This window comes from Xenopus laevis, chromosome 1S (assembly GCF_017654675.1).
Source record: "Xenopus laevis strain J_2021 chromosome 1S, Xenopus_laevis_v10.1, whole genome shotgun sequence".
Lineage (NCBI taxonomy): Eukaryota > Metazoa > Chordata > Amphibia > Anura > Pipidae > Xenopus > Xenopus laevis.
In genome coordinates, this window is record NC_054372.1 from 148,730,887 (window position 1) to 148,744,313 (window position 13,427).

The window sequence follows — 13,427 nt, forward strand, 5'->3', positions numbered from 1 at the left end:
AGTTGCAGTTATTGCTGCACAAGAGGTCACACCAAAAGTGAATACTGAATCACTTACTTTTGCCACACACACAAATGTTATTGGATCATTTTTTTCAATAAATACATGACCAAAATAATAATTTTTTGTTTCATTCTTTTAGCTGGGTTTTCTTCATCTACTTTTAGGACTTTTTTGATGGATCAGTTGATGGTTTAGGTCACATTCATCTAAAAATATAGAAAGTTTTAAAGGGTTCACAAACTTTCAAACATCACTGTACTTTTCCTTCCCCACTTTATGGTTTATGTAATTTTCCCTGTAAAAGTTAATTGAATACATTGAAATTATACTCCTTCCAGGTGGATGCAAGGCAGTTTCCGGTTGCTGTTCATTTTAACAAACGTACTCCATTGGATGACTATGCAGGGGAATGTTACAGAAAGGTCTGCAAAATTCACAGGATGTTGCCTGCAGGTAAAAAAAAATTATATACAGCTGCAACATCACTAACCTGATCAGTCACTGTTTTTGGTAGAAATTATATTTCTACATGGCAAATAATGTACTAGTAATTTACTAGTAGATGTAGTAAAGTAATAGAAAACCAACAGACCCAACAGTCATGACATGCGTGCTGCTGATTCTGTGTCATTAATTGAGGCGTATTCCAAATTATAGCACTTTTCAGAATAATAATAGCTTGTTCCAAATAATAGCTGTGTGGAGTTTAATTAGTGAGGTCATTCATGCTGTGATAAAACAGAGGCAACAAGGCAGCAAATGTTGTACATGCTGGTTATATTGCATTTCTCTCTGAAAATGGGTCGTTCCATACATTGTTCAGAAGAACAGCGTACCTTGATTAAAAAGTTGATTGGAGAGGGGAAACATATACAGACTTGCAGTAAATGATGGGCTGCTCAGCTAAAGTGATCTCAAATGCAACTAAAACCTCAAAGATGTGGAAGAAAATGGAAAACTACCATTTGAATGTATAGAAGAATAGCCAAAATGGCAAAGCCATTTCAAAGCCATTGATCAGCTCCAGGAAGATTAAAGAAGGTCTAACGTTACCTGTGAGTACTGTTGCAATTAGAAGATGCCTTTGTGAAACCAGGCTATTGGAAAGAAGTCCACGCAAAGTCCCACATACCAGGGAATCATGAATCAGTTCCGATAAATTAAAATACTAGAAGAGGTCATGTTGCCTTATGCTGAAGAGGAAATGCCCTTGAAATAGATGTTTCAACAAGACAACAACCCCAAACACACCACTAAATGAGCAACATCTTGGTTCCAGACCAACAAGATTTATGTTATGGAGTGGCCAGCCCAATAGTAGACAGTAGAAAACTTGTTGTTTCTTAGGCAAAATCAAGAAATGCAGAATTGTGGAATGTAACAGGTGCCAGAACTTGGTCAACTCCATGCAACACAGATGTGCAGCAGTTCTCAGAAACACTGCTTATACATCTAAATATTAGTTCATTGATTCAAAGGAAAGCAAAATGTTGGCACATTTTTCAGTTTATACAGTGAATATTTGAAGACGCTGCTATTTCTTGGAACAACGTAATATTCCCTTTTCTTCACTTTCTGTAAAGGAATAACACGAATTTGATACATTTTTCTTCATGTTTTGATTTGGAATATAATGTGCAGTGTTCCATATGCATTTGTGTTTATGGAAATAAAAGCAATTATAAGGATTTTGAGCTGTATTCACTTTTTTTGTGCAACCTCAACATTGTGTAGCCAGCTTTACCCAGAAGAGGATCCTAGGCACTCATAGCTTAGTTTGACACTACACACTTACTTATTTCAGGCAATACATGAGCTGAATATGACTATTTAATTCTAAGCCCTCAGTAGTTCTAGGTTCGGGAACATCCATGTGCATGTACTTATTTGGAAGTGCCATGTTTCTCAACATTGACTGCATTTTAATGTATTATTCCTTTTGGTTTGTTTTTCTTTGGGTTTGTTCTCTGTATATTGCTACACAATTGACTGTATTTTGCTTCCCAAACCCTTGACAAAAATGCTTGTAAGTACGCAGCACTATTGCCATTGTAGGCTGCATCATTAATCATCTGTTTTACTTATTTTGCCAGGGGGAATATTGATTTTCCTAACAGGGCAAGCAGAGGTGCATTCTCTTTGCAGAAGGTTAAGAAAAACCTTTCCATTCAGTGGCAAAAATATTCATAATGGTGAGTTGCACCACTTGCTTTCATCTACCTTTGCACATGAATTATTTATATGTGCACTTGCATAAAAAAATGAAAGGGATTAATTAAAATGCCTAGAATTTTTTTTTGCTTTTTGAAAATGCTTAGAATCTGCCCTGCATGTTCATACTTATTAATATATATAAGCCAGTACAGTTCCACAATGTCTTCACCTTTCAGTGCTAACTTCTTTTTTGTAATCTAATGGAATGGCCGTTTTGACTTTTATTTCTGTGGAATCAAGTATATTTATTTTTAAAAGACCGGATGTGTCAAGAGTTTATGTACCCTTTCACATTAGCCTGACTTTATGGACTCATGTCAAAAAGGGGAGGTATATATTTTACCTTTAATAAAGTTACAGATATATACGAAAACATGATAACAATCTTTTGTTACACTTTTATTGCTATTCATTACCATAGATCAGGGCTGTTGACCAGATATGGCCCTCCAAAATACTTGTTTGGTTTTATGTTTACCACCTGCTATTCTTTCTTTCAGTAACAGAGGATGATGATTCACAGGAAGCTGTGAAAAGATTCAAAAAGTCCAAGCCAAAGAAAACCATGGTAAGAAATCCTTCCCCATGTCTAAATTTGTATTCCAAGCAGGTACCTGTTGTCCAACTTTTGGTATTTTGTTGTAGTTCTCATAATCAAGGCCAGGGTGTTTCTTTCTCTCTTTCTTTTATTTTCCACTTTCCTTCCATACAATTATGAGTCATGAAGCATTGTTCAAATAACATTCCACTTACATATTCAACATGGGTGGGGACTGTCATATTGCATTTTTCTATTCATATGTTTCCCCACAAAAGAAACTTTGTGTCCTATTGTTTATTCTTCGTACTAAAGAAAAGAGAATATTTTAGTGAGGACAGGGTGATGACAGCTGTGGCCTGTGAAAAAAGAGAACAAAGTTGCCACAAAGCAGTAATACTGCAGTAATACCAAGCCACCAATCAGCATGATATTTTGAAGCCACAAAGTATAATTTTAGTTACATTCAATATGCAGTACAGACATACACCCTTTCATTTTATGTTTGGAAACTTCACTTGCACACTAATGCTTTGCGTGTCTTGTTAGAAACTGGGAAAAATACTGTACTCCCTTTTACCTTGCCTAAATAAAGTTGTATGCCAGTTAGGGTTAGAGACCACTCAATTTAAAAAAGTGATTAAGACCTAGTATTATTTTGTTCTTCACTGAAGACCTGAACTAGTTAATATATGCAGTATAGCACAGTGGCACACATTGGATTGCATTGTGCAATAACTAGAGTCTCATAAGTACTGTACATATCATAATGCCTCCTACATTTGTTAGGAATAGTAGTTCAGTAGTAATGAGGGCAAGAACCCTGATATAGAGCCAATCATATTGGATTTTTGCTATCTTATTTAGCACAGTGTTTATCTGCAAGTGAGTAAGGAATCCACATGTAAGCATGTGGATGCCATTGTTGGCATGTTCAGTCCAGTATGAGATTATTACAAATGAAAAAAAAACATCATCACACAAAGTGGCAATCTGGGTGGGTGAGTGTCAGATGAGATTGTGTCAATAATGCACCATGTAATGTAAAAATATGCTAGCCAACTATACCCTTACTGGGACCATGTTAGACAAATCCATAATGGGAAAAGGACCTTGTGGTCCTTGTAGAAATATACTTGCAAATTCTTTTCAGCCCACGAACATGGAAATTGCGTTCAGTTTGGCCAAGCGCCTCCAAAAAAAAAAAGAGGGAGCCCTGGCCAAAACCCCAAGCAAATCCTGGATTTAGTGCATCTCTAATGACAACTATGTATAAATATATAAGGGGACAATATAATACATTTTCTTTATATAACAGTGGGTCATTCCAGCAGACACTAGGGAATCCATTCCAGAAGAAAGAAGGTTCTATATTAAAATTCAGAAAGGGTTTTTAAAGTGAGAAATGTGAAGCTGTTGAATTCTCTTCCTAAATCTCTTGTACTGGCTGATACATTAGATTCAAAAAGGTGTGGGGCGAGTGAGGAAATACAGGGTTATTAAAGTTAAGTTGATCTATATATTGGCAACTTTTATATAGTCATAAAAGGTTAAACTTGATTGACTTTACTCCGGCCTAAATTACTATGTATATGTAAACGTTAATTAACTTTTTTTTCTGTTTGGTCTGGGTCTGTTTACACGATTTCCTTTATTCATGCAGAATTTGCCCAAGATTGATTTGGCTAGCTATTCTGCCCAGCCTCTGGATGAAGGCGATGAAGACAGGGAGGCTGCTGATGATGATGAAGATGGCAGTGGATCTGACCTTGACCTTGATTTAGGAGATGGAGAAGCGCAGGAAGGTGTGTTAATGTTTGCTTACTTACCAGGCTTTAAAGGAAATATAAAAATACTGTTATACTTTTTGTGGTGTACCAAATGCTAGATAATTTTTTTAACAATTCTACAGTAATTGGTGCTTTAATTTTTTTTTAGATGAGAAAACAGACTCATCTCTCCCACTCTTCGTGCTGCCTCTCTACTCCTTGCTGGCCCCTGAGAAACAATCCAAGGTATTGTAAAGAGCCATATATATATATATATATATATATATATATATATATATATATATATATATATATATATATATATATATATATATATATATATATATATATATATAGGTGCCTGACTGTTTACTTGACATATTAACTTGTTTTTTTGGCTCATCATCCACTACTGATAACACTAAAATGCTTCATAAAGATGTTTATTATGCCAAACAGATCTAAATTTCTCTGATATGATTTAAGCCTCCAGCATAATAAATAAAAAATGGTATGGTTTGTATGACCTGTCCAACAGTTGGCAAGCAATAGCATTAAAGTAAAGGTAAACTTCTTAATACTGCTTAAAGAGGACGTTTGGTAGGTTAAAAGTTTCCAGGTGCTTTACCTGTTTGCGTTGTGATATTGTTTTTTGCCATAAAATAAAAATGTGGTTGTCCTGCTGACTTTAGACTCCTTACATATTCAATCTGCAACCCCCCAATTTCTTATCGATAAGCTCTGATGTTGGGAGTGGTAGTGTACAGCAGAATACTATTTATTCCCACCTGCTACGTATGACCAACCTGTGGTGCTCAGTATGTGCCAAAAGAGTCCCAACAGTCTAATACTTTAATGAATTTATGAGATATAGTTTAACACAGTTCATGTTTTTTCACCCATATAATGACTGTTTGCTTCTTTTTATGTTTTATATATAAAATAAGATATGGGAAAATATCTCTCTGCAGGTTTTTCTCCCCCCTCCTGCTGGTACAAGGTTATGTGTTGTTGCCACCAATGTGGCAGAAACCTCCCTTACTATCCCTGGTATAAAGTATGTGGTGGACTGTGGGAAAGTAAAGAAGCGTTATTATGACAAGGTTACTGGTGTGTCATCATTCCGAGTTGACTGGACTTCCCAAGCCTCAGCCAATCAGAGAGCAGGAAGAGCTGGACGTACTGAACCAGGTCACTGCTATAGGTGAGTAAAAATAATTGAGCAGAAATGTTGGTTTGTTTTTTTTAATCTCCAAATTATCATATTTAAAGATGCAATATACATCCCAGTTAATTGGGTTTATCAATAAATGATAATCATTCAATGAATAATACATCCAGTATTTCTTGCACTAAATCATGCAAAGCCATTACAGTGAAAGGGCTTCATTTAGTTTAAGCATATAGTTTATGAGCATTTTCTCTTGCCTAGATTAGGGGACATGGGCTCCATGGGAAATAGGAATTTGGTAGTAAGGAGCGGGCTTGCAAAATGATTTCTGGTTGGGAATGGCTCCTGCAAATAGAACTTTGGCTTCCAATAACTACAGCACGTCAAACCTGCTGATATATCTTTGCACTTCATTTAGTCAACCATGTTTGTATTTAGAAAGGCCTTATATGATGAGATGTTCCCCTGTCTTATAGATATCAGGTGGATTCCCACACCTGTTTGTGCATGCCTCCACTGTGGATCAATGCAGCGATTTCTTTTTTACCCAGACATACCTGATTAAACAGAAAATCATGATAGTATAAGGGACAGTTTCCCTTTAGCCCTACAGGTTCGTGCAGCACCTCCTGGAAGCAATGGTTATGATTGGCGGAACGAAAACAATACATTTATATTTATTTTTGGAAGCTCAGATTGTGTTTCAGCACCTTTTCTACATAAGCCCAACTGAATAAGTTCATGTCAGCAGGTGGGTTTTATATTCCACCCTTCAGTTTACAGAAATGATATTTTCCTGCCAGTTATTGTTTTTTAGCGTGCCTCCATGTAGCACAGGGCTTCTGAACTGACCTTTTGGTTTCCTTAAATTGAATATGGTACTTCCTTTTCGTTTGTCTTTAGACTTTACTCATCGGCAGTTTTTGCTGATTTTGAACAGTTTTCCCTTCCTGAAATAACACGGCGTCCCGTGGAAGACCTCGTCCTCCAGATGAAAGATCTTAACATAGAAAAAGTGGGTTTAAAACTTCTCCAGGTTTTTGAATGGCAAATAAGTACCCCATGCCAGTGCAATTTATACTTAAAGTGATACTGACACTAAAAAATGAATTTTAGCATATGAATTTACATTAAATGTTACCTATAGGTCATGGTGATAATTTTTTGCTGAGAGGTTTTGTTTTTGTATATAATTGTTAGTTGAAGTTCCTAAGCCTGACTCTCTGACACTCTGTCTTTGCCAACCTGACTGTCCCATCTCAGCCTGTTAATTACAGTTTCTAATGCTAACGGACTCCTGCTGCACAAATATGGCAGCCCCCTCATACAGGAACATGGGGGATCAGACAGGTAATGTAAAAGCATCATGCAAATACTTTATGGCAAAGTTAGAAGTAGCTTGCAAAGCCAATATTATAATAGATGTAAAAAAAAGTTTAATTTCAGGTGTCAGTATCTCTTTAAGTGAAACTGCCCTTTTTCTCACATATTTGAGTTTAGTTGCTTGTAGGTTTTGTGATCATTCCAAATGTGTGTTTGTTTTCTACTGTAATATTTCAGGTTGTGAACTTTCCCTTTCCCACACCACCCTCTGCAGATGCCCTTATAGCTGCCGAGGAATTACTGATCTCTCTTGGAGCCTTGCAAGAGCCTCCAAAAACTGGCAGGTAGGATCACCTGATTCATCCAGGCATATTCCTAACAAATATCTGTGTCACAGGGGACAGATTCAACTGATCCCTCTTTCGTTCACATTTCCACATTTGAAGCAAATTACACCAGTTAAATAACTTGCAGTTCTGCTTTATTGTATAATAATTTGTTCACCTTATAAGTAAAAAGGCACCTGTGTTTATAGCAGATATTTCTGTGTTTCCTCAGACTGAATGATCTCCAGAAAGCAAAACTGAGCAGCCCCATCACTGCCCTAGGAAAGACAATGGCATCTTTTCCTGTTGCACCACGATATGCAAAAATGCTTGCCCTGGGCAGACAGCATGAGTGTCTACCATATGTTATCACAATTGTGGCGACAATGACCGTGAGGGAGCTGTACGTAGAGGTTGACAGGTATGTGACTAATTCACCAATGTACCTACCCTTCATCTGAGTCTTGTAAAGCAAAATTACTAAAGGAAGGGTGGAGGTTAATGTTGCCATATGTACTTCTTTAATGTTAGTTTATTTATTATTTTCATTGCAAGAGCTGCATAATGCATTGCAATAATAAACTGAGCCAACCCATTTCAATACACAACAAAAGCACTGCAGTGTTAATTCTACTATTTTAAAATGCCCCTCAGCATTAATATTTTGAAGCCATTCTTCCTAAAACTGACCACAGGAATGTTTAACTCTGCAATGCAGAGAAATCCACTTGTACTAAAAAAGCCACATATTTTTAAAATGTTTATTGGTTGTTGCTTCGCATGCTGACTGACAAAACACCGTAGTTACATTGATGGGGCAAATCTGCTATGTGGTGTTCACCTATAAGATACTTTCATTATTTTTCTTCACTGAGCTGACTAAATCTGCTGTAATGCCATAGACCATTAAAGCAGCTTTTTGGCTTATTTTTATGACAGGCAATAGTAGGTGACTCCTAAAGTATGATTTTAGATTTCTATAGCCTGGGAAAAGAATGTAATTAGTATTATGAACCTTTTTTCAGACCTGCTGTTAGTGATGAAGAAAAAGAATTGCTGAAAGGGAAGAAGGCCAGAGTCCTGCAGATGCAGAGGATTTGGGCTGGACAAGGTTCTGCACAGAAACTGGGGGACCTCATGGTAATGTTAGGTGTGTACAAGCTTAAATGCATAGTAGCTATGTGTAGCCTCATCTACCAAACTACAGACTGCGAAGCTGCAAGTTTATTTTTTTACTGTTGAGACAGTATGAATTGCACGTCTGCAAAACCTTGCTGAATACTGCAATGCTGTATAAAATAACTAGCACATGGTATGATAAAACAGAGTGCTTTGCTAATTGTGACTTTCCCATAGGTGCTGTTGGTGCTTGTGAATACGCTGGACTTGCACCTAAATTCTGTGAGCGCAATGGTCTTCGGTTTAAAGCCATGCTGGAAATTAGGCGCTTAAGAGGGCAACTAACAACAACAGGTAAGGAACAATTCAGTATACAACTAAATGCTCTCTGGGTGGAAACTGGGAATTTGATGTTAGTAGCCTCTCATTTAGCATTTGTGAGTACACTATACCTGACTATATAAATAATGAGCCCTTTTCTTTCCAGTCAACTCGCTGTGTCCTGACATCCAGCTTTACCTGGATTCAAAAATGAATCCCCCCACAGAGAGCCAGGTTATGTATTTAAGGCAGATAGTTATGTCTGGTTTAGGGGACCACATTGCCAGAAGGATTCGTGCAGAAGAACTTTTGGATGAGAAGTGGAAAAATGCCTACAAGGTCAGTAACTCACATGATTGTGTTTCCCTATTTATTTGTATTGTACTTTATGGTCCTGCCAAGGAGAACCTTGCTGTTTTTTTGGTGCTTGATAAAGGGTCCAGAAGGGCCCGAAACATTGCTTTTGTTTTGTATGTAAATGGGCTAAATAAAACACTAAAGATTTTGCATCAACTTCAGAGTGCTACTGGATTTTTCCTTCTGGATGTATCAGTTGACCCAAAAAGCAGGCAAGGATCTTCCAGTTTAGCACCTGAAACCTACACAGGTATTATAACAAGGGTAGAGCAATTATCACGATTGCTGTTTGTATACAGACCTGCAGTGCATCAATTTAAGCGACTCTACCACTCAAATTAAAAGCTCCTATCTTTTTCCTTTACATTCCATTCATTCTCCCAAACTTTAGCCCACTCGTACTGATAGGGTTGTGTAATAAAAGGCACTAAGGATTAGTAACTCAAAGCAACCAATCAGCAGGTAGAATTTACTGGGCATCAGTTTAAAAGCAAACAACTTATTGGTTACTGCTCCTGGACAAACGTAGTTTCTTTTATAACATATGGGGTAAGAATCTTTCTTTTAAATTCCAATGTTTTGCAAACACATAAGTACCTTTGTGTACTATATGGTTACTCTCCATCTTTTGTGGCACTCCTAAAAAGTCTCCCTTTTACAAACCACACCTACGTTTTTTTCTTTCTGATTGCTCCCTACCTTTGAAAAGATTTTAAATCTGCGATGAGCGTTGTCTTCCCTCTCCAGCCTATTTTGACACTATGTCGCAAAAAAGAAAAGTATTTCTAATAGCAATATTTTTCTTTTTTGTGACATTTTTGTATGCAGTTGAGAGACTGAAAAAGAACGGCAGGAGAGAGACACTCTAAAGGGTTAACTATTTCTACGTTTGTTGTATATTGTTCTATTTTGACACTATGTAGTTTGGAAAGTGTTTTATTATCAGGAACCTTACTGCTTCTGAATACTCTTTTCCCTGTCATTGAGATAAACGTAACAATTGCTGATATTATTCTACATTATATTATAGACACCCCTTTTGGAGGAACCGGTTTTTATTCACCCAAACTCTGCCCTCTTCAGGCAGCTACCAGATTTTGTGGTTTATCAAGAAATTATGGAAACCACAAAAATGTACATGAAAGGTAAATATATAAGAATCTGCAGATTAAATGTTTTGTGCTATTTCATATCCAGCCTTTTACATGAGCTTTCCACAACCATATTACTGGTGCCTTTGTTCACTTCACAAAATAAACCTTACTGTATAATCCCAGTTACTGCTTAAAAAATAAAACCTAGTACCTGTATGCCTATTTACTCTATCTAGGTTCACGGGAGGCATGTTACTTCAGAATTATTCATTGCAGATATTTTATATATATATATATATACACATACACGCATACATACATACAATAGTCCAGAGAAAGCAATCACGGCCATGACCATCAGCTGCGTATCAAAATATATTTATTCGTGCATGGTGCATCAACGTGTTTCGGCTCACATGGAGCCGAAACGCGTTGATGCACCATGCACAAATAAATATATTTTGATACACAGCTGATGGTCATGGCCGTGAGTGCTTTCTCTGGACTATTGTGGATTAATTTTGGTTAGCACCCGGCGAATAATTGGGAGATTGGTGAGTGCGGTTTCATTCTACATCTTTTCCCTTAATTTGGATCTTCATACCTTAAATCTACTAGAAAATCATGTAAACATTAAATAAACCCAAAAAGCTGGTTTTGCTTCTAATAAGGATTAATTATATCTTAGTTTGGATCAAGTGCAAGCTTACTGTTTTATCATTACAGAGAAAAAGGACATAATTTTTAATGTAGTCTATGGGATAAGGCCATACTGTAATTCAGAGCTTTCTGAATAATGGATCCCATACCTGTACCATCTCCCCCGGGGTCTTATGCATATATAAACAAGCAGGACCGCCATCAGAAATCACAGGGCCCCTTACAACAAAATTTTCTGGGCCCCCTGGGCTGCGCCCACCACAAGCCCCACCTACAGGTCTGCCCTCCCCACCCCACAGGTCCGCCCCCCACCACACAGTAGAAAACAAAAAAAAATATTGGTGGCTAGGGTTCCCACATGTTAATAAAAAATAAAACATATTGGTGGTCAGGGCCCCCATAAAAAAACATTTGTGGCCAGGGCCCCCCCATTAAAAAATATTGGTGGCGGACTTCCGGGGCGGAGCCAAGTAGGCAAGCCGCATTTTACACGAGCTCCTCACGACCCCTAACTACTTTTCAGAATCTGACTCGCAGCATTGAAAATTCGTCATTGTGACTTGGGGATAACATCCAGGAGGATAAGCTGGCAGACAATAGACTGAAATTTCTTTTTTTTTTCAGACCTTGCTCTCTGCCTCAGAGCCCGGAGTCCGGGGGCAACGTGCTCCATTCCACCTACGCCGTCACGCACACTGTGTGGGAGACTGAAGCTATCCCTACTATTTGGGAGAGTAAGTGGCGTCCTCCCGACCCTACTCCGGAAGCAGCGGCATTGCAACTGAGGCTGTAGTAATACCCCTCGTCTGCCGCGGGCCCTGAACAGGCCGCGACTGCGGCCAGGACTACAATTTGGCGCCTCTACACCTACTGCGCACAACGGCCCGGATCGAGCGTGGCGCGAAAAGTGAGAGTCGGTGGAGCCCACAGGGAGAGTGTGTACCCCAAATGGTGACCTGCGCACATCCAAGGCATCGAGTCGCATGGTGCATTCATGGCTTGCGGGGCACAGTGAGTACCACGTTTCTCTGCTCCACATGGGGCATGCTCTGACCTGGGACATCACGCCCCTCCTCCTGCTTCGGCCATTATACTTTGCCTGAACTATACATCCCAAGTTCTGTGCTTGGTGCGCTCTATATCCCCCTGTTTATTGTGCAATCCGGCGGCCTCTCCCATAGCCACGGCTCTGACCTGCATCAATAGAGGGCCGGTTCGGCGGTATAGGGGAAAGCGCACACCACTGAGCGCAGCTGTCCTGCTTATTCTCAGGGGCACGCCTCGTGGCATGTACTATGCCTGCGAGATTCCATGAGTGAATTGGACCTACTCTTTACACGGGACGCATGCTTCTCTGGTATACCCTGTTTACACGCCTTTACTGCCAGCCCTGCAACTTGTATTGAGGCTTAGTTCACCTCTAGGAGTAATCTGGAACCATCACAGATAAGGGCCATATCGCCCTGCTGAGGCCTCGTTGGTGGTGAATACTATCTTGGGGACACCTTGACCAAGCAGTGAGGGGTGCTGTGGCTGAAACCACCAACCTACCACCCACACCCTCTACATCTCCAGCAACTTCAACGCTGAGCTGCCTCATAACACCGCCTACTGGTACTTCATCTCAGCATGGCAACCCCATAATTGTATACGGGATTGGTAAGACTTTATTATTTGTCTGTGTTTGGGGGTTAAATCTGCCCTCTGTGGTGCTTCTGGTTCAAGCCATTGGGACGGATCTCAATTGGATCACGATACTCGCTCCTCCTTCTCCTACCCCAACCTGAATTGGAACTGTGGTGCACAACGGGTGCAAGCGACACTTGTCCCCTTTCTATTTATTGACTTGAACATTTACAGAGGACTCTCCTCCCCCCCCTTTTTTTTTTTTTTTTTTTTTAGGGCAGGAAAACTAAGCAGTCAGTTCAGCTGTCAATACCACTGCTCTTTCTGAAGGGGTTTTTTTTTTTTTTTTCTGTTCATATCTTTACACTTAACTCAGATACATTGTTTATCATATGTAACTATTCTGAATGTTGATGTAAAAAGTACTGTAACATTCCTGCTCATATCTAAGTCTGCCTGAGAGGGGGAAATAGATCAGAGAACCTAATACGGCAACTTGGCTCCACTGCTAATAGGCAATAAGAGAGCTTAGGCATTAGTGGGGACATAAAAACTGCATCACCCACTGTATGGAAAGGTACTTGGAAAAAACTCTGCAAACTAAGATGGGGCGCAATAGAAACAAGTCCCAAAAGTCGGATAGTCCACGCAAATCCCAGGACCCCCCATCCTCTCCCGCTTCAGATACTGAAGGGGACCCTACACAACAATCTGCATTTACTAATGCACAAGAAATGTTCCAACTTCTCACCCCGTACTTTGATAACAAATTTGACTCATTACAACTGACCATCAATAACACCTTGAGTAGGATAGAGTCTAACACGCAAAGGATAGTTACTGTAGAACAGAGGGTCAGTGATGCAGAGGACCAGCTGAATACAGCTCAAACACACATTAGTTTGC

The 13,427-nt window shown here is 39.1% G+C and overlaps 1 protein-coding gene across 2 annotated transcripts in view; it reads left to right on the plus strand.

Moving 5' to 3' along the window:
* The window catches only part of dhx37.S (DEAH-box helicase 37 S homeolog), a 41,894-nt gene that overhangs the window by 20,083 nt on the left and 8,384 nt on the right, over positions 1–13,427 (plus strand). Inside the window, exons 11-23 of one of the 2 annotated variants that reach the window (XM_018244186.2) lie at positions 342–456; positions 2,097–2,195; positions 2,718–2,785; positions 4,419–4,560; positions 4,694–4,770; positions 5,496–5,728; positions 6,599–6,710; positions 7,256–7,362; positions 7,577–7,765; positions 8,370–8,494; positions 8,701–8,817; positions 8,951–9,123; positions 10,172–10,284. In XM_018244186.2, the coding sequence (XP_018099675.1) occupies positions 342–456; positions 2,097–2,195; positions 2,718–2,785; positions 4,419–4,560; positions 4,694–4,770; positions 5,496–5,728; positions 6,599–6,710; positions 7,256–7,362; positions 7,577–7,765; positions 8,370–8,494; positions 8,701–8,817; positions 8,951–9,123; positions 10,172–10,284 (1,670 nt within the window). Of the gene's footprint in view, positions 1–341; positions 457–2,096; positions 2,196–2,717; positions 2,786–4,418; positions 4,561–4,693; positions 4,771–5,495; positions 5,729–6,598; positions 6,711–7,255; positions 7,363–7,576; positions 7,766–8,369; positions 8,495–8,700; positions 8,818–8,950; positions 9,124–10,171; positions 10,287–13,427 lie in introns of both variants that reach the window. The other variant, XM_041580340.1, reaches the window with a different exon arrangement.